The sequence below is a fragment of the Melospiza melodia genome, chromosome 3 (assembly GCF_035770615.1).
Source record: "Melospiza melodia melodia isolate bMelMel2 chromosome 3, bMelMel2.pri, whole genome shotgun sequence".
NCBI classification, from domain to species: Eukaryota; Metazoa; Chordata; class Aves; order Passeriformes; family Passerellidae; genus Melospiza; species Melospiza melodia.
In genome coordinates, this window is record NC_086196.1 from 110,296,842 (window position 1) to 110,316,732 (window position 19,891).

The 19,891-nt window shown below is 37.3% G+C and overlaps 1 protein-coding gene across 1 annotated transcript in view; it reads right to left on the minus strand.

Moving 5' to 3' along the window:
- Window positions 1-1,429: 1,429 nt before the first annotated feature.
- The window catches only part of LIN9 (lin-9 DREAM MuvB core complex component), a 39,387-nt gene continuing 20,925 nt past the window's right edge, over window positions 1,430-19,891 (minus strand). The window contains exons 7-15 of the mRNA XM_063152586.1: window positions 16,118-16,275; window positions 14,897-15,030; window positions 13,559-13,678; window positions 13,287-13,388; window positions 8,495-8,575; window positions 5,077-5,202; window positions 4,237-4,419; window positions 4,053-4,150; window positions 1,430-2,772 (exon numbers count right to left, since the gene is read on the minus strand). Of these exons, the coding sequence (XP_063008656.1) occupies window positions 2,667-2,772; window positions 4,053-4,150; window positions 4,237-4,419; window positions 5,077-5,202; window positions 8,495-8,575; window positions 13,287-13,388; window positions 13,559-13,678; window positions 14,897-15,030; window positions 16,118-16,275 (1,108 nt within the window). The 3' untranslated portion in view covers window positions 1,430-2,666. The remainder of the gene's footprint in view (window positions 2,773-4,052; window positions 4,151-4,236; window positions 4,420-5,076; window positions 5,203-8,494; window positions 8,576-13,286; window positions 13,389-13,558; window positions 13,679-14,896; window positions 15,031-16,117; window positions 16,276-19,891) is intronic.

The following is a 19,891-nucleotide window of genomic DNA, read 5'->3' on the forward strand; positions in this document are numbered from 1 at the left end:
CAGAAGCACAGGAAAAATGAAATACCCTGTACCAGGAATCAAGCCCCACAGAATAAGGTTACCAGTGCACAAAATCCCTCAGTGCCACCCCATAACATACCTGTGCTGTGAGAACTGGGACAGGTGAATGCTGCTTGGACTGCAAGGTGCAGTGGCATGGCAGGGTTGCTGATTAGTACTCTCCATCAAAAAAACCCCAGAGGTATCCTTGAAAAAAAACCTGAACCAAAAACCAACCAACCTACCTCAAGCACCACCTGTCCCAAGTGGACTTGGGTGCTATGCTGGGGATCAGGCAAACCCCAGGAGAGGAGCACTTGCAGGAAGACACAGAAAATGAAACCATGGTTTCCTGGGGCTCAGGGTAAATTCAAGTTTACTGATTATAATAAATCAAAGTAACTTGTTCTACAGACTTCATGTATGGTAGTTGCAGTGTGCTCTTGAGACTCCTGCTATGCTTGGGGCACACTCAACAAAAGCAGTTGGATTTGTTACTGTCACCAAGATTCAACGTTAACTCTGACCCAAGCAAGGAGAAATGCAGCCTTGCAAAGAAAAGAAAAGATGTGTATATTCACATTACCTACATGAGTGGGAAAAATGACATGTGAAGGTAAATGGCTCATCACAAATGACAAATCTTTCTATGGTATACTACCCTCCAATAATTAAAAAACCTACAGCAACAGAGAACATGCTGGAGAGCACATTTAAGTATCCACATGTAAAAACCATCATACCCAAGGAATCAGAGATTGGAGTGTGGTGGTTATTCTGTGTCCAGTAGGATAAAGGTTTGCCATGAAAAGCAGGTTCCTAAATCCTCTGGTATCTACAACTTGTCTCCCCCTCAGTTTGGGATGTTTGCCCAACAGGGCCCAGTTACCCTCCTGGTGTTTCCTACTGAAGTCCTGCTCCCCAAAACCAGTCAGTGCTCATGCTGAGCTTGAGTCCCAGCAGCAGGAGGGGATCAGAGCACAGGGAGCAGCAGACACCTGAGTTTAGGGGTGCCAGGGGATGGTTCCTTCCTCCTGAGTTAGCTGTAGGGCAGATTCCTTCCTGCCTGACTAAACTAATGTACCTTAAATTAGGCTTTGGCACCTTTCTCTGTTTACATGAAAAGGGTGGTGGCAGAGGAGTCCTTTCTGTCTTTATCAAACACCACAAAATAATGAGTGATATAATTACAAAAGCAACTGCAGGGACCACTGTGATGTTCTATTGCATTATGAGAGGTAGGTTTTCCTGGGTAACTCAGCTAAATTAGTGTTTATCATTATTTTATAGTATCCCTTGTAAACTTTTAAATACCTTTTGAAACAGCTACTCACCTCATCCTCATAACATTTCATTTTCAGCAATTAGCTTCTCTTAAAAAAATGACCTGAGACCATCTGCAAAAAATTTTGCATTTTTGTGAAATATATCAACTCTCATAGGTCAATTTATTCAGTTACAAATTTCATTGAGAATAAAAGATTTATGCATTTCTCTTAATTAACAGAACAAATTTAGCTAAATATAAACTCTGCACTAAAGTTTTGCAGTGGCACAATACCAACACAGAATACAGAAGCATCTTTAAACTATACAAAATTTTAAAATTGAAAATAATCCTGTTTACATATTCTTTATACATTAACATATAAAAGACCTTATTTAATGAGGCATCTAAAAGAATCAAAAACATCTCTACAGCTACCTCTGAAAATTCATATCTGGAAACAATTCATTACACAGAAGCTTTACAAGACTATTTAAACAAACCAATACACACTTTTTACAAGATTAACATTCCAAAAGGTATAGGCAGGCTATCACTTCTTATTTTTTCAGTTTACCTCACTGGTTATCTGTAATTATAAAAATCTTCATATTTATATATGGTGGGTATTGTTGAATAACCAGTAATCTAATTTAAAACTTGTGCAAAACAAACAAGAATTTGGAAAAACAGTAAGTTTAACCAGTCACTTATATAAAATACCACTTAAAACACTTTTGTCCCGTGTGCAGGCAAAAAGCCATAACCAATCTCTTTCTGGAAAGTTAACAGTTCCATTTTTATATTCCTTCATTAGACTCCTTCTATAAGTTATGATAAATTAAGAGTTCCAACAAGACATTGACTGATCGATAGACCTGCCCAACATCCTCCAGTTTACAGCTTATGTTTGCTGGCTGTATCCTGCTGCTGCTTCCTTAGGTCAGGGCTTCCCAAGGGCTGAGCTGGCAGCTCCCAAGAGTTCCACAGAGGTGGAGCTTTACACAACAAAGACCTGCCATGTGCCTACGAACTCCAGCCATTTCCTCTTCAGCACTTCTAACATACCAGGAGATCCAACAGCAAGAGGTCTGCAGAATTCACCTGAACTTTTAAAAACCAAGTTCAAATCATATGAAAGTATGCTTTCAAGTTTACTAAAATCAATGCAATTACTAAGAGATTACCAGTTAGCAAAACTACTGCATGTGAATAACAAATGGAGAAGTCTAATGTAACGCTGGTTTCCTTAAGAAGCAGATATAATATATTTAAAAGGGTCCTTTCTGAGAGGTTTTCTCTTCCCTTATCTTCTGGCAGTTAGGGTATTTGGTGAAGCCTATAGAAAGGAAGAAGAAGATTTTCCAGAACTACTTGCTGTACACTTGAAAGGAAGTTTTCAGTCTCTGTTGGTGTTATTGGCTGCAAAAGCATGTAAGTTTCCCATCTGGCTCAGACCACTCTGAATATGTGCAACGTGGATCTCAACGTTATTCTGAAAACAGCTATGGGAAGAAAAAAAGAACAAAAGTAAGAAATGTTGAACTCCATATGTAGGAGTTATGTCTGAAATCTCTACAGTGAAAAATCAAGATGTGAACTTAGCCAGTATAAAAATTCAGGTGAATCAGAGAGCAGTACATACAAATGCAACTTGACAAAGAAATATGGGAAAACACAATCTGCCCAAAACAGCTGCCAGAAACAAAGAGTCATTGACTTCAACACTTAAAGTAAGGTTCTAACAAGACCAGAGTTAGTGAAATTAAAATATTATGAAGAGATGCTAAAATGGCCAAAATAAGTGAAATGGAACACATGTTCCCATGAAATGGAAACATCATTACTTTCTTTGCTGGGCACATCAACCTTTACTTGAATCAATTCCAATATGCAATTTGCAGAGTTGATTATAAAGAAGTTTCACTAATGTCTGAGGTTTGGTTTTGTTTTTCCTAATGAAAATTGCTACAAACCAGCATTTCTCAATAACTATATTGAAATCAAAAGGCCATCCTACTATCTTTGGGAAAAAAGTTTAAAAATTCATGTGTATAGCCTCCCATTATTATGTAGCAATACAAGTAGTGAGGATATTAAAAAAACCCACTTAGCATTTAGATTTATTTTCTACATGACATAATTCAGCAGCATAAAATGCTTGTCACAAATTGCTGCAGGGTACTCCAGACAAGTACCACCACTCTCTTGCTACCACATTCTGCTATTTTTATGATGCCTCCTCAGGCAGCTGCCTGTGACAACTGTTGAAAAATGGCCCATCTAGACTAGACTGGCCTTTGATCTGACACAATATGGCTGCTCTTCTGTTTCTTGGCTTAAAATCTTGCCAATGGAAGCTGCTCAGAACCTCTAATTGTCTCATATGCCACCTTTTAATATTTACAGACAAGAGGCTGAATATGCTAAAAGAATACTGAAGTTGTACTGTTCTCTGGATTAAAATACTTGTATTACTAGTGAGATTTCAAAACCAGACAATGTTCTAAAACAAGTTTCTAGTTGTCATAAATTACTAAAGAACAAGAAAGTCTAGTTGTTGCTCCATCAATTTAGCACTTAACTTTTTTTTTAACATGTTACTTCACTGATAGATTCAAAAAGAAAACTGTTCATTTAAGAAGCCCCCCTTTTAGATGGAACCCTTCCTATAAGTAAAAGTTACCAGATTAAACCTTTAATTATAATCAATGTTCACCTCTAAAATACAGTCAGAACTATCACAAAGCATGTAATTAAGAATTAAATATTCAAAAAGTAATACCTGATATTTGAGGAGTCTATTGAATTCTTAATGTCATTTAATGAATCTGTTAGTGATTTAAATTCAAAGGAATTCAGATCACCTCCTTCTGCTAGACACTGTAGAAGAAGAAAACAAAAATGTTCTCACAGTTCGGCACATAGGTATTGTACAGAAGAAGCTATTTTGTGCAAAATTTTTTTACCTTAATTTGCAGTAATATTGCTGTAAGTCTGGAGATAAGATCAGTTAAATTTTCACTCTCCACACAGAGCTGTCCTGTTGACAAGGTATTTGCTTGTCTGACGACCTCCTGAGCTTCCTCCTCACACCGGCGCCTCAGGTCCGTGGGCTGGTCAGCAGGCTGGAGGCCCTGGTCAGGAGCAAGCTGCAGATATGAAGGGGAGGAATTAACAATGAACATGTCCTTTGCATTTGGTGGATGTGTGAAATGACATGATTTCAAAAAGTTTGTGTGTCTACAGTACACAGTGCTGTTTTTTTTTAATGTATGTCTGTTGCCCCGAATCACGTCGGGGTCACCAATTATTGTCATCTTATTGCAGGGGTTCCATGCTGCTGCCTCCTTATCACAAGTTTCACACCTTCCTGGTGCTTCTTGTGGGCAGCTCCTCAGAGCACTGACTCTTTCTTCTTCACAAAGCAGCCACTGACCCCAGTTCCTGTCTCACCCACCCACTCACCCACCCCACTCTTTTACAGCCCTCTTCTTCTCACTGGTTACAACTGGGACCTGGCAAAGTCAGGTCTGTTCCTAATCTTTGATAATTGGCCCAGCTGCAACTCCTTAGGGGTGAGATTATTTTCTTATATTCTATCCCCCTACATATGTCTACTTAAAAGCAGGCCACTGGTATCAGGAAAAGTGATACCAGTGGCCAAATTCCAGAGAAGGAATCCAACACAGCTACCAAGAGTTTCATTTCAGTGTGACCCCCACCCACCCCCTATTCCCAGGAAATTCAGTTTTCTAATTAGGTTGAGCAAAACCATCAAGTACATAGAGATTCCAGCAAAAACTTACCTCATAGCAATACTGTTGAACTTTATGCAAAACTTTATTCAAGTCTTTGTTTAGTTGTTCTAGATCCAGAACAATAGTTGCATATCTCCTCTGAAACTCAATGCCAATTGGCATGGAATAGGATTTCTGTGGAAAACACAAAGCATATCAAAGTTAATGCAATACTAGATTCTGAATTCCTCAAAAGGAGCTTTTATTTGAAAATAATACTGAGATATTTGAAATCCTGGTGTCAAACAGAAAAATGCTAACATACAAAATATTAAAATGCAGTATGACTATTTATAACTCCAGATGAAACTGTGTAGGTAACAACGATGCTTTTATTCCCTTCCTGAAGTCCTACAATAATCTATGGTGGTAATTGCTACAGAAGATGACTGTGCTCTGACCTGCTTATTCCTCCAGTAGCTGGGCATGGCTTCTCCCTGCTGGCTGAGCAGAGAACTATCCTGCCAGCAGAGGAACAGCACAGGACAATATGGCCTCAGCCACCTCTGCTGCAGGATGGGAGGCACATTTGGCCAGTAACTTATTGGTCACCTGAGGATGACTCCGTGCTACACACCTGCTGTTATACATAACAGTTCTGCCAAAAAACAAAGTTACTGGAGCTTACATTTGGTAACAGTATTTTGTAAGCACGATTTTCCACAAAAAGAATAAATACCAAAATACTGTACCTTTTTTCTTACACTCTTTTCAGAATATAGCTTGACATTGTCACCAATATATTGGGTGATATTTACAAAATTGAAACAAAACATACAATATATTATAAAATTTCCTCTCCAAATTGCCTCTTGCAAGAGAAGCTAGAGGTGTTTCCAGCCATAGCACTGAGATACAGGTACCTCCTACAAGCAAAACTTGTAGCTATAGATTTCATACACAAGATAAAGCAAATTGCAAAGTCAAGAGCCTCCATAAGGATAATCCTGGTCAAAAACTCAAAAGGTTTCAATTATGAGTTCAGTTCAAAGCTCCCCATTAAACCTAATCACTGAGATGCTCTCCAGGGATTTACAAATCTGAATACCAACTTAACAGGGCTTTAAACTAACACCATAATTTCAGGATTCACTGGAAAGTGGCATAAATTTGGCATACTTTCTGCAGCTGTGGAACATAAAAAATCAAATCTTTCAGACCTTATCCAGTGACCAGTTCTCTTAGAGCAAACAGAACAGCTCCAGCTTAGCTGTGAAAGCTGCAGACAATTCTGAATTCCCTGTTGGAGAGGAAAGGCTAAGGGCATTCTGTGCTAGTGATGACAAAAGAAATATCTCTCAGCAGTAGCAGTACTACTGACCTGGACACAACCCAAGACCTGGAAACACTGATGAACAGCTAAACTGACAAGAGATGGATGGCTTTCAGCAGAGGGAAGCAGGTAACACCTCTGTCACCAAGGATCTAGATGCTTCTCCGAGACACCCAGCATTACCTTTACCTTGTTTTTATTGCACCTTCTTTCAATTTATATTTGTTTATCCAAATGTTTACTGGTTTATGTACACAGTAATTTGTGTGTAGCCTGCAACCCAGACTAATAGAGTGATGTCAATAAAAATGAGACAAAAAATGTACAGTTGTATACATTAATAGCTCCTCTGAAGGCATCCCCTGACTTGTGTAAATTTATTATTATTGCTAGATAAGAATGGCCTACATTCAGTACCATTTCTGATTTTGGTCAGTTCCATTTATTTCTATATTGAATAGGTAATTCAACAGAAGTATTCACAAAAGGATTACTTAAACCAAACAGCAGTGGTACTCTAACAATTATCAAACTACAAATGTATGAATTATTACCAAAGCCTGACAAAAAAGGTACACCTGAATGAACTCAAAGGATTCAATTTTATTCAAATTCAGGCATGTTATTGATGTTGAAGTGAACTGGGGTCAGAAAAAGATTCTTGTTCAAAGAAAATATATTTTAAAGGAGAAGCAACACATACTCAGTGGCACAAACACAGATGGGATTGCCAAGGGACAAAGAGGATTAGAAGATGGGCTAAGAATATGGCCCAATAGGAAGGTATCACATCCTCTATTTTTATCAGGACAGCCTTGAGCAGCAATGGGGGTTGCTTTATGATTGCTGGTTTTCAAAGGAAACAGAGCAGAGAAGAATGTCAGAGTATCTCAAAGTCTTTAGCCAGGTTACAAGAGAGCTAAAATGTAGCAAATTTAGCATCTATTTCTATATTTCCTTCCCAGTTGTTTTTTTGCTCTTTCAATTCTGTGGAAAAAGGAGACCAAGAAAAGTAACAATACAAGTAATTTATGACTTAATAGCTGAGCTAACATTCAGGTTCTTGCTAGAGGAAGGATACTGTCATTCCTATGGACCTCCTTATCTGTGCAAAAGTATGAATACCTCAGAAAAAAAAATAATTTAAGAAAAGTTGGCAATTTTTCATTATCAGAGTTGCAGGTTGCAATGAACTGTTTTAATATTGCTTCTCTTTGCATCTAGTTTAGTTACTAACACACATAATACAGGAAAAATAATGTAGTAACTGAAATGATAACAAGGTTTTGAAGAACACCACCATGGCACAGAAAAAGAAAATTACAGAGACACAGAAATGGGGCAGTAGGAAGCAGAGTAACAGAATGCAAACATGCACATGATCATTAAAAGCACAAAAAGAAATTTCACCACATAAATAAATCACATCCTTCAACATTCAATATTTTACATGGAAAAAAAAAACCCAACTGTTTTGTTTCAAGAAATAAACCAATGGTTTTCCCTTCTTCTTCACAAACCTTTAGCCTTCTGTACACTGCAGAGACAACAGCCTGGATGGATGCTGGCAGAAGGCTGAGACTGAGAGCTTTCTCAAGTTATTTTATAGCCATGGGTGGTAGAAGAGTCACTCTTATAATTTTGATTTACTGACTGCTGATTAGATAAAGCTAGCAAGAAAAACTATTCTGCTGCTGCTGATTACTCTGTAGCTGCTGTGATACTGTAACTTTAAAGGCCAGTCAAGGGCACTCAGAGCTTTACACAAAAATCTCTGAAATGAGTAATTGCTTTACCATCTACCATCTGCAAAACAGTTTTACCATAAATGTCTTACCATGTAAATTTGTACTCCAAATTCTCAAGGTACACAGTATTTCCTTACTTTATGTGTTAACTGACATGTGCTATCCTGATGGTCACATTAATCAGTTTCCAAAGCACACTTCTTTCAAAGGAGAATCATATTTGAAATAACTGATCTCTCTGACTTGTCTTTAAAAATAATAAGGACATTTCATGTGATAAAAAGAAACAAAATACAGATTTTATTTAGACTACATTCCTAATTAATTTTATTTAGAGTACACTCCTTATTTGCATTAGCTGTTAAAGCATATCCTGTTTTAATAACCAAAAAGAGAACATTCTCACCAGCTTTTCTGCTTCTGTGTTCATCTCTCTCAATTGTTTGATGTGTTCCTTCTTGATCATAAGGATTTTCGATAATCTGGTCTAAAACAAAGGAACTATTTTTAGAAAGAATAGGTCCTTAAACAGTTTTGAAATGCTATAGAAATTCAAGATAAAAAAACCATACCTGTTTCTTTCATAATTTAAAATGTATTTCTCAGTTGTTGATCAAGTTAAAAAGCAGAAATAAAAATTAATTAAAATTAAATGATGGAATTTCCAGAGATTTTTAAAGTGATTCCAAGGACCCTAAATTGATGAATGCTAAAATCCATTAGCTGAAATTCCCTATAGGAAGACTAACATGATTTATGGCCAGCTAGAGGCTGAAGAACTTTTATCTTTATAGGCTGAAGGAGAGTGAAGGGTCATGATACTACAAATTAGTATCACTCACCTTACTGCACCTTTTTCCCCCACAGTTCTCAGCTGTGCTCTCCACTGAGCACCAGCCCTTTGTGCAAACTCCTGCAGCAAAGCCTGGTACAAAGACTGGATCTCTTTAATACAGAACAACTCTGGGCTTTCCATTTCCCTCTTGTAATGGGAATACCCTGTGTCTCCTGCCCTGGGGACCTAGCAGGCTGAAGTGGAAACCACTGGGAGCTCCTTCAACACACTCATCACTCCCAAACTATTCATACTCCTATGAATGAGAGAAATCCTAGCTTCACTACAACCAGCAACTTTTATTACTGGAGTAAACAGAGCAAAAATTTCAGGTTTTATAATTTCCAGAGGGGTTAACTGCATCCTAGCAGTGAAACATGTGACTGGGAGAAATAGGAACTCCTAGATCAACACACATCTGATGTATATTTAATCACTTTTGTGATTTTTAAGTTCAGTCTTAATGCAGCCAGGATGCTTGTCCCCACAAATTATAATTAGAAAATTGTTCCAGGATCTCTTGCAGCTAATGAGGAATAGTCTGGGAACTTCCATGCTAAATGCATTCTTTTTCACTTCATAGCAATTTGTTCAGAATTGCCAAACAGCCAAAGCTGGTTTTCAGCTAAATACAGTGTTCCCTCCTTGTATTTATCCCTGATTATTCAGAGACAATAAAAGCATCTCTTCTCCACTGCTCTTCCACCAGACTAAGCACAACCCAAGCCTTTTCAGACTCCACTCCCTAAAGGGCTCTTCATCTCTTCAACTTTTGTGGCCCTTTTTGTATCTTTTTCCATTCACTGCCATCTTTCCTGTGTGTGAGCACAGGAAGCCTGTAACAGTACTCTGAATGACCCACCAGGAAACTAAACCTGTAAAATGACATCAGTACTTCTCTCTTTCTACTCCAAATATTTTGCCAGATGCATCTTATGAATGGATGGTGAGCCATGGCCAGAGGCACAGAGGCATCACTGCATGGGTTATCAGCCTCCCAGCTGCTCATTTCTGTCCCTGTGCTGTCCCCCAGTGACAGCACTTGCATTTCTGCTCTTTGCATTTTGCATGAAGAACCCAAACACAGAAGAGATAATGACAAAAAAAACAAATTCAGAAGGGGCAAGAAAGAAAAGGTTTAAAATTGTTACTTGTAAGCTGGACTGCCTCTCTGATCTAGTTTCTACCACACCACACAAGTGTTCATGTTGCCAGTAAAACACCTGTGAGGAAGAAAAGCACTGTACACCATCTGCCACTGCTGCCAAAAAGTTCCTTGTCAAGCTCTGCTGTCATCACCATCCAGCAACTGCCTAACACATTCTTCTCCTTCATGAAGTTGATGAGTGCCCAAATTAATGCAGAATATATAATTTGCTCCCCAAACTTGCAGGGCATTTGATTCTTAACTTCTACTTTGATGTGCAGACACATGTGAGGATGCACAGCACTGGTTCTCCATTGGATGACCTTGGATTTTCTATTATATTCATCTTACTCCAAGATATATTCCAGTGATCAGGATAATCTGATTCTAAGGATTTTCACTGTATCTATCATGTCCACCAACTTTCTCTCAGGGGTACATTTTATTACATAGACCTCCATTTTTATCTCCCAGTGAATCCTACAATTCAATCTAGCCCTATTTGTCTTGAGAAATTCCTGCCTAACAACTCTATTTTCACTATAACTCATCCTGTTTACTGCTGCAATTTATATTTCTCAATAAATTGGAAACAAGTTTTTAGTACAATACTTTTCCACATTAAAATTAATGAAGGCACAACCCAACCAGAACGTTTAGATTTTCACTTCTGATTTCATTTGTTAGTCATAAAATATGAGCATTTCAAAATGCAACGTGTGATAACTTACTATGCAATATTTTCAGAATTTTCATAAGGAGAAAACAGCCAAAAATCGAGTGTTCATTTTCAGATTGTTCCATTTTCCATTTAATTTGGGAAGATCCCTCCTTTCCCCTCATGCAGACACCAGGTCACTGCAGTGCCCGTGCTGCATCACCACACTCCCTCTACTGGGCATGCAGCGACCCTGCCAACATCTGCTGTGTCCTACACTGCTGCCTTCCAATGGAATTCTTTACCCCAAAACAGAAAAAGGAAGCAGGGAGGAAGAAAAATTAAAAAAAAAAGCTGTAGCTGAATACTTGGAAAAACGTGCTCCAAATTTAGATATTGTCTAGAATGTACAAATTCAATCCATCGATTCTGACCTGTCATACAGTATGTGAAATATTTAAGGATAAACCACAAAATTAATAAAGCATGAAAGATTTAAAAAAATATTACTCATTTATTGCTGACTTTATTCTTAATATCATGTTAATTTTTGAGCCAGTTTTCTAATGCATCAGTCCACAGTCTCAGATGTCAAACTGTAACATGTAGTAATAAATAAAAAGATTTAGAAAAACTAAGACAGTGTAGAACAATGATTAAAATAGTTGTTGCAAGTCCCAATGTTTGCTTAAAACTTCAAGTAATAGGAAAAGAGAATATCCCTAATATTTATCATTGTATGCATGTGATTTTGGATTCACTTCCTCTTCTTCCAAATTAATTTCAGATAAGGGAAATAAAGGGCTGCATTAAAACCTTATTTGAGGTATGCTCTGTATTTTCTGTTTTGTCCAAAATTCTTCCCATAAAATTGTTTCTTTGTGGTCTTATTAATAACAGCCTGGCAATAGTTTTTGAGAAAGTTTTCTTGGAATCAAACTGTTTTTGACCATTTACTTCCTGAATCAATATTAAATGAGAAGAAGGGATTTGATTTTTTTAAAGTACCAGTGTATCATAAAGGCTAAAAAACCATCCTGAGCAGCAACCCTTAACATAAAAATACATTTGGTGAGTACAGCACAATCAATAATCAGCATTCACCAGCTTTATGTACTGCACAACACCAAATTTCAGTACCACCTACAACTTGTAATTAAAAAATTGATTCTTACAAAGAATGCTTCAAGTCCTTCAATAAATGTTTAAGCCCTGTGATTCTCTGTTGTTGCTCATACAGACAAACACCAAAAATCTGTGGATTGATTTTGTTCAAAGCATTTTGAAAATCTTCAAGCAAAAAAACATATTAACGTGGTATCTTTGTAAAATGCCACCATTTGCAAGAGGCCTATACTTGTAAAACTCAGATTTCCTTATACTGAGTAGTAACATACAGCCACACATGACTGACAAATCACACATTTTCATATTTCAAATGCAGAAACAATATCATAAACAGATCACTTTGATGTTCTAAGTAGATGTAAAGCTCAATACACCTTAGTTACCAAGTCTCACTAACCATACTCAGTGACCCAAACAGCTGCAGATACAGTTTAGCTGCATAAACACTGTATCTTTTGTGTATTTCAATTTTTCCATAATTAATCTTTTGGAAAACTACATCTATTTTAAATTTTCTTAGCTAAGCTAGATGTCATGCCACCTTTTTCAAAATCAGCTTCATACAAGTTTCCTCTAAAAAAGCTGAATAGATGATACTGTCAAACAAAATTCATTATGCTGAATGGCCCAAATGTTAGTGTGCCATGTGAGCTTCTGACACAAATTTATTCTTTTGACCAATTACACAGACTTTAAAATCTGAGAGGCATTTCATTTCTCAGTTCTTAGTATTTTAAACATGAATCATTCCAATCTCCTTTGGCATGTTCAAAACTGCTTTCCTTGTTAAAGACTTCAATCACTGATCTTAAGCTAAGCCAACATGAGCAATTACGTTCCTCCACCATCCTGGAAAATGCTTCAGTGTGTTTTAATATTCAGTGAACCTCAGCTTCCTAACATGACTTGTCTGTGCTCTTCTGAACTAGTACACAAAAACCACTGAGAAATTATTTCATAAAGGTGAAGAAAAAAGGATTGTCTATGTAGTGTTATCTATAAAATGAGTGTTGCTTTTCTTCTCCAAGAGAGGAGAACATCATATAACATAAAATATATATGATAATGCATATAGGCAAATGTTCTTTCCACAATGTAACTGTATTTAAAATAAATAAAGAAGTCTTAAAGTCTACACATACAAATAATACTTTTTTTAAAATTAAATGGTAGATCTGGGAAAATAAGACACTTTTGAGGACCTTCGTGGTCTGAAAAGCAGCATATTTCAAAGGTTATAAACAAGTGAGAAAATTAAGAAAAAACAAAATAAAAACAAATAACAAAAATGAACATCTCTTCAAAAGTTAATTTGACTATTACCATACTTGTCATAAATTAACAGAAGGTCATTGAACCACAGAAGAATTGGCAGAATAAACACAAAAGGACAATAAACAACAAAATTAAGAGCTGCAGTTAATACTTACCACTTGAATGAGGAATTCTACTGGAAAGCCTCCTAGTGTTTCACTATCTGTGCCTGAAATTTTGTTTTTCCATGAAGATTGTCCTAACAAAGGATCACTGTCCTATAAAGGATAAAAATCTCAATGAGTATTTTCTTTTTAGAGGGTTTTGCTAAAATTTTGATAATGCTAAATAAGGTCAGAAAACTGATCTCCAAAACTTTTTAAGGTAACACCTTCAAGTATCCAAAAAACATTTTGGAGATGAACAGCAGTTGAGGAAAGCAACTCACTGTGATTGGAGACTGGAGAGAGGGAGTGTAGGGCAATCGGGGAGGAGTCATGAAGAAGCGCGAGGGCCGCTGTTTCTGTCCGAAGGCAGCGATTGGCATGGTTTCATGGGGCTCATTACTCTGCCACACAGGGAAAGGCAAAGGGAGGATATAATTCAGTGTCTGATTAATTTTTAACCTTTTGGAACATGTAATTAATTTATTTCTGGGATCTGGACTAGCTGTGCCTATCCACACCCCAACCCAACGACAGGAAGAGATGAACGTTTTGCTTTTGGTCGAGGAGTTTTCCAAGTTTTATCACATCAAATAAAAGCTGCATGAACATTTCCAAAAATGCCATTGGCAGGTAAATCACAACAGGAACTTAGCAGAGGATCCAAACTCAGACCATGATAGCATCTCCGTGATTTTTAAAGATTTTCTAACCCTTCTGATGTTTACATTCTTGTAATGAATTTTCTCACACACTTTCTATAATAACTTATTGTTTTGCATTCTTTTATGGAGGAGGAGAAATTTGATGGACTGTTGGTTTGTCCAGTGTCATTGGACAGGTGGCACTTTCAGCCTCCAATCCACTGTCACTTTTGGAAATTTATAAACATTGGAGTCAGAAATTAAACTTCCCTTTTTTTGCCTCGAAAACAGCAGTGTGTGCATGTCGTGTTATTTCGTGTCCTACAATGACAATGACAGAGACTAGAAGAATTATGTAGATCCAACACCACACAAGATACAAAAGAAAGTCAGGTCCTCCAGAAATCTTGCAGCCTAGGCTGGACTGCCTGGCAGGAACAAAGCCTAGGAGCTGGGAGATAATCTCCAATTGTTTGACCAAAATAACATCCTCCCAGGTAGCTTCATTAGCACAAGAAATTCCAAAATCAAGTTCAATCAACTCGTAATACTTGTTTGCACCTCCCACAGGCCTTTCCTGACTTGGGCAAATCACAAAGGGCCAGGGTTTTCTTGAACATTTTCTGCAAATCCTGGCAGGATCTCATTGCAGAATTCTCTCTGGGATCCTACAGCACTCATTTTATTTCTTCATATTGAACTCAGGCTATTTTAACAGTCTACAATAGCTGGTCTAGTAAATTATTCCACCCTGAGCCATTTTGCTTTAATCATAGAGGGTTATCCTGTTTTGTAAAACCATAAACAGTAAAATTTTATTATCCTGGAATTTCCCATGCATCTGTTATGCCTGTTTCTACTTTATGACAAAACCACCTGGGTGTAATTTCTTATTTTTGAATAAAGCACATCATTGTAGATTCTTAAAATTTCATTTTCTTAATGCAGCTACTTTTAGAATGTGTCATTAATACTCACAAGAACTTCATAATCTGGGACTGTGTGTGTTCCAAGACCTGCCCTGTCAAAAGTCACCCTGTAGGTGGCATTAAGAGTGTCTACAGCATCTATTTGTCCAGTGAACAGACCATCGTGGACACCTCGCAAACGGGCTGAAAACAACAACAGGACAAGAAGAAACCAAACGTTACAATGCTATGATACAAATAACAAAACCAGATTTATTACATCTTTTGCAAATAATTCTTTATATGTATACTAAAAAGCTGTATATTAAATGAGAAAAAGAAAATAGCAAACCCAGAAAAAAGTCTGTATAGAAATATTACCAACTTTGTTACAAAATTTAAGTTTGAAGGGTTTATATTTCCCAAATCTAATCCTTAGCACTATACTTATGTCTAAGAAACTCCCACTGTTTCATACCCTGTACCTTCTGACAGACAGATTTTGCAGGCAAAAGTCAATTTCCAGATGATTTTGCACAGCACTACTCTCTGAATTCCTCCTCTGATGACTGCATGTTTAGCAAAAAGAGGTGTGGAAGGATACAGGTCTAGGAGGGCGAGGAGAGGCAGTGTGGTGCACGTCTGCTCTTCAGCAAGAGCTAAGGGCAGTGGTGTTCAACACAAAAAATGCAATGAACAGTTGTGGCTTGAATAGGAGATGTGAAGTGAAAAGCACCTGGACCAAAATCAGACAGGAGGGAGGAATTCAAATTTTCATAAAACTAGGCAAAACCTGTGGAATGCTTTCAATAATATTCCTCCCTCAGTTATGTGTAAGGTTTTTTAGCAAGGCAATGTCATGTTCAGCATGCACATCCAACTACACTGCAATACCAGTTGTATATCTGTTTCAAAACAGGTAGTTTTCTATTTATGGAAAAATAAAGTTCAAGTTTATATTAGGTCAGATCTGAAACTCACCCAACACTCAGAATTTTAAAATTAAGCATCTGCCTCTCTCCAAAATGTGATACACTAGACATGTAAGAAATCCTACAATTTGAACAGCAGAAATAGTAAGTCATACTAAGTTTGCAGCTCAAAACCTTATCAGTGTTTTAAAAATATCACCTAATCTCCACAAGCACTTTCTCAGTGAACTAACAAAAAACTGATACAATTTTGATGTTTTACATTTATTATAATTATGTGCACTAAGTGGATTATGACTTAACTAAAATCTTTACAAAATACACTTGGCTGCTTATTTTGTTTGTTTTTAAGAATTTACCTGTAACTTTTGTTCCTATTACAAGTGGTAATGGAATTTCTTCGGGAAGATCTTTGAACTGTGAAAGATCTGCAACTTTCCTCTGCTGCAAAAGTCTGATTTTCTGTCGCTTCTGTTTTAATGCTGACCTCTCTTCCTCAAAGAATGCAGAGGAACACCTGTAATTTCATTAGATAAAATATATATTATACTTAAATTAATCACTCAAAACATATATGTGAAGGCACATCAAATAAATAGGCACTGTTTAAAGAATCGCTGTGAGAAAATGGAAAAGCTTGGGATGATGTGTTCAAGAGAAAAAAAATCTTGTTTAATGCATTTAGACAAGCTTACTCCTCAGAATTCTCACCCTTAAAATAAGAGTCTATTTTAAAACAATACTCAGGAATAGTAGCTGTTGCAGTGGTATATCTAAAGAGCACAACTTTTTAGGATTATTTCTGCTTATAAGGATCCATCTAGGGTCACAACAAAGCTAAAGCTGCCCAGTCTGCTGTGGATGCCAGTTCAATGCACTGAGGAGGGTGTCCTGTGAGTGCCCTGGCTGCCAGCACTCACTGATACACAGGAGATCCCTCTCACATCTGCTCATCAGCTCAATTAAGCTAACTGAGTATGACAGGGCACCAGACTCAGCACATAAATGGCACTTCTCTGTCTCATCTCCTTGCAGCTATGCAAAGCACAGCTCAGCCCCAAAATCTCTGATGAACTGTTCTGAGATTGATCATAGTCAAAGTTTATTTGATCTTGGGCTACTGTGTAAAAATCAGATCATCTGTAGTAGTGCCCTTCTCCATTCTGGGGGTAGAGTTCTTCTTAAAATGCAACCTGAAAGATGGAAGACTCACTCCTAAAGTGCTTACTTTGTATTAATTTTCATTTCTAACCCACTGAATAGGCAAGATTCATGAGGGAGATAAGCAAAAAGACATTAAGGACTCAATCTTATCTTTCATTCCTTACTAAAAAAAGTTTCTTCATTCTCGTGTCAATGAAAGAAGTAATTTTAAAAAGGTGCACAAATTTTTAAGTCTGCTTGATTGCAGAAAGTTATTTATCATATAATTTGCCACCTTTTTTAATTGCTTTACTGCAGTCAAATGCAGATTAAACATTTTCTGTGGAACTCATACAGTTATATATTGATTACTGATCAATAAATTCTATTTTATCAAGTTATTTTAGAAGACATTGTCAACTCTGCTGATGGTTCCCTCTACTACACTACAAATTATTTTCTGACTTAAATCCCTTCAAGATGTTCCTCAGTCATCTCCAACCTAGTACTACTAAGAAGTCAGCTCCTTATTCCAAATCTTCTGCTACAACTCTCCTATTATATGCTGAAACAAACATTCTCAGGTTTTCTTCTGTATACCCTCACTGGGAGAGCTCCACAAAGCCCTTTCAGTGTTGTCCATGATTTCTCTTCCTGGCACTGTGTATAAGAAAACTGTAAGCACTGAGGTGCCAGGATGCTGAGACCATTTTGTTTCACACTGACCAGCACTTCCACACTCTATATGCATCCATCAGTTGCCTTTTATCTCACACATGTTTTCTAAGTTATATGGGGCACAGGCCACTTGTGTTCTCCCAGTGTTACCACAATGAGATCCTAGTCCTAAGCAAGACATGGGAGAAAAACACAAGCAAGAATGAACTGCAGCTGTGAGGTACTTTTGTCAGGTAATGCAGACATGCACTGCACTGAAGGCTCCCATATGAGGCTTTCCAACCACTATCAGCACAAAAATCACCACTTTGTATTGTCTAGTTTTTGTATAGCCTAGAAATTCTGTTGTAGACTGAGGCTGTAGGTGTGTGTCCCACTCACCAGTTTAGCACTGAAGAGCAGAATGTGTTTACCTGGAATTAGGTACTGTCCCAGTGCTCCTCTTAGGAAATTAAATTATCTGGAAAGGGATGTGGCAGACATAGAGAGGGAAACTTAGGAAGAGTTTACTTGGATATTCTCATTTATTGATGCTATTGACTTCATAATTACTACTGGGGAGGAAGAGGTGTGAAATAATGCTTGCAGTGGGCTGTGAATATCAAGTTGCAAAATGTAGGTCAGAGCTTTTCAAGTCTATTGAAGAGAAGAATGGCTAACCACAGTGAGACAACAAAACAGGCAAAAAAAGAAAAAAAGCAATAGAGACTTTGTATTAGTCCCTCTAATAATGTCCAGGGTCTAGTACTAGAAACAGCAAATATCACCTGATGTTTTTTGACTTGTGGTCTTAGAAATACAAATTTAAATGCTGATACACTAATCACTGACCTTGGAAGGTCCCTACAACAGCAGCACTGGTTTACCGATAGCTCAGATGGTCTTAAAAAGTCTCTGTCCCAAATGATGTAACTATGGAGGTAGAAAGTATTTGCAATATATTTCTGGCTTCTGTTAAAGGAAATCTCCACCCCAGCATTACCCAAATGCATTTAATAAAGGTTATCTTCATGCCATCCTATGAAAAAATGAAGATTAAAACTATGGTACAGATCAAAATTGCAAACTCATTAGTTTTCCGTAGAGACTTCTTAAGAGGTTGAACATTCTTCTCAGTTTTAACCTTGCTTGTGAGAATTTGAACTAACAGGAATCACCACCATACCATCATGTAATGGCAGGACAAGCAGATCTAAGCTCAATTCATATCCACTGCTGTTTTACAAGCCAAATTAAGTTTACACAGAGTACACAAAACTAACTATTACCTCTTCCTTTTCCTGGAGCATATCTTTCCCCACAGTCTACAGGAATCTTACAAGCTTTGCAGGCTCTCATGAAGAATACTGCTGTGCCAATCAAACACACTGTTGATGTGTGATAGGACATTTAAGGTAGCAGCAGACATAAGAAAATAGTACAATATATTTAAACAAAACAAAACAAAAAAAAGATGACAACCATGTGCACAACCATCACAGAGACACTATTATCCTCTGCCATCAACACTGTGGCTGCAAAATGTCTTAATTATTTATTTTTAGTCTCTCATGGGGAGATATCAGTGTTGACAGTTTGCCTCCATATGATGAGGACAGAGAAAAGAATGGTAAAATAAAAAATCTTTGCTCTAGAGGTAGATTAAAACCATCTTGAAAAAGCATTTAAATGATTTAGAATAATTCAAAGTATTTTAAAACTAAGGCCAAAGAACAGTCTTGACATCTTGAAAGAGACTAACATAATTTAAAAAAATACTAGTATAGAAATAAAAAGCAAACAGGAATGCTTATTTTATATTGCTGTAAAGCAGTAACTCAGAGTTTGCATTAACAATCACACTCTTTATGCAGTCAATTGCTTCTACTTCAGAATTCAGATAAAAGAATTTCCTGCCTATTTAGACCTTTGGTTCCTTTGGCATGAGTCTCTCTTTTTTAAAAAAATAACTCTATTATGGTTGAACAAAAAAACCCCAAATCAAACCCAAAACCACTCTCCCCATGACCTAAAAAAATAAAAGCAAAAAACCAACCCAAAGAACGCCTGAAAGACAAAAGGAAATTTGCAACCCATCAGGCTGGATGGGGTTTTGCAATCTGATGTAGACCAGGTCCCTGTCCAGGGCATCCCCTGACTCCAGCCCCTGCTGGAACCAGACAATCTTTAAGGTCCCTTCCAACCCAAACCATTCCAAGACTCTGAAGTTTCACCAATGCTCCACCAGAACTGCTGGATGAGGCAAGCTGATCTTCTAGAGGTAACACTTTTGGCAAAAGTCAAATGAGAAATTGCTGACTTAACCTCCACCA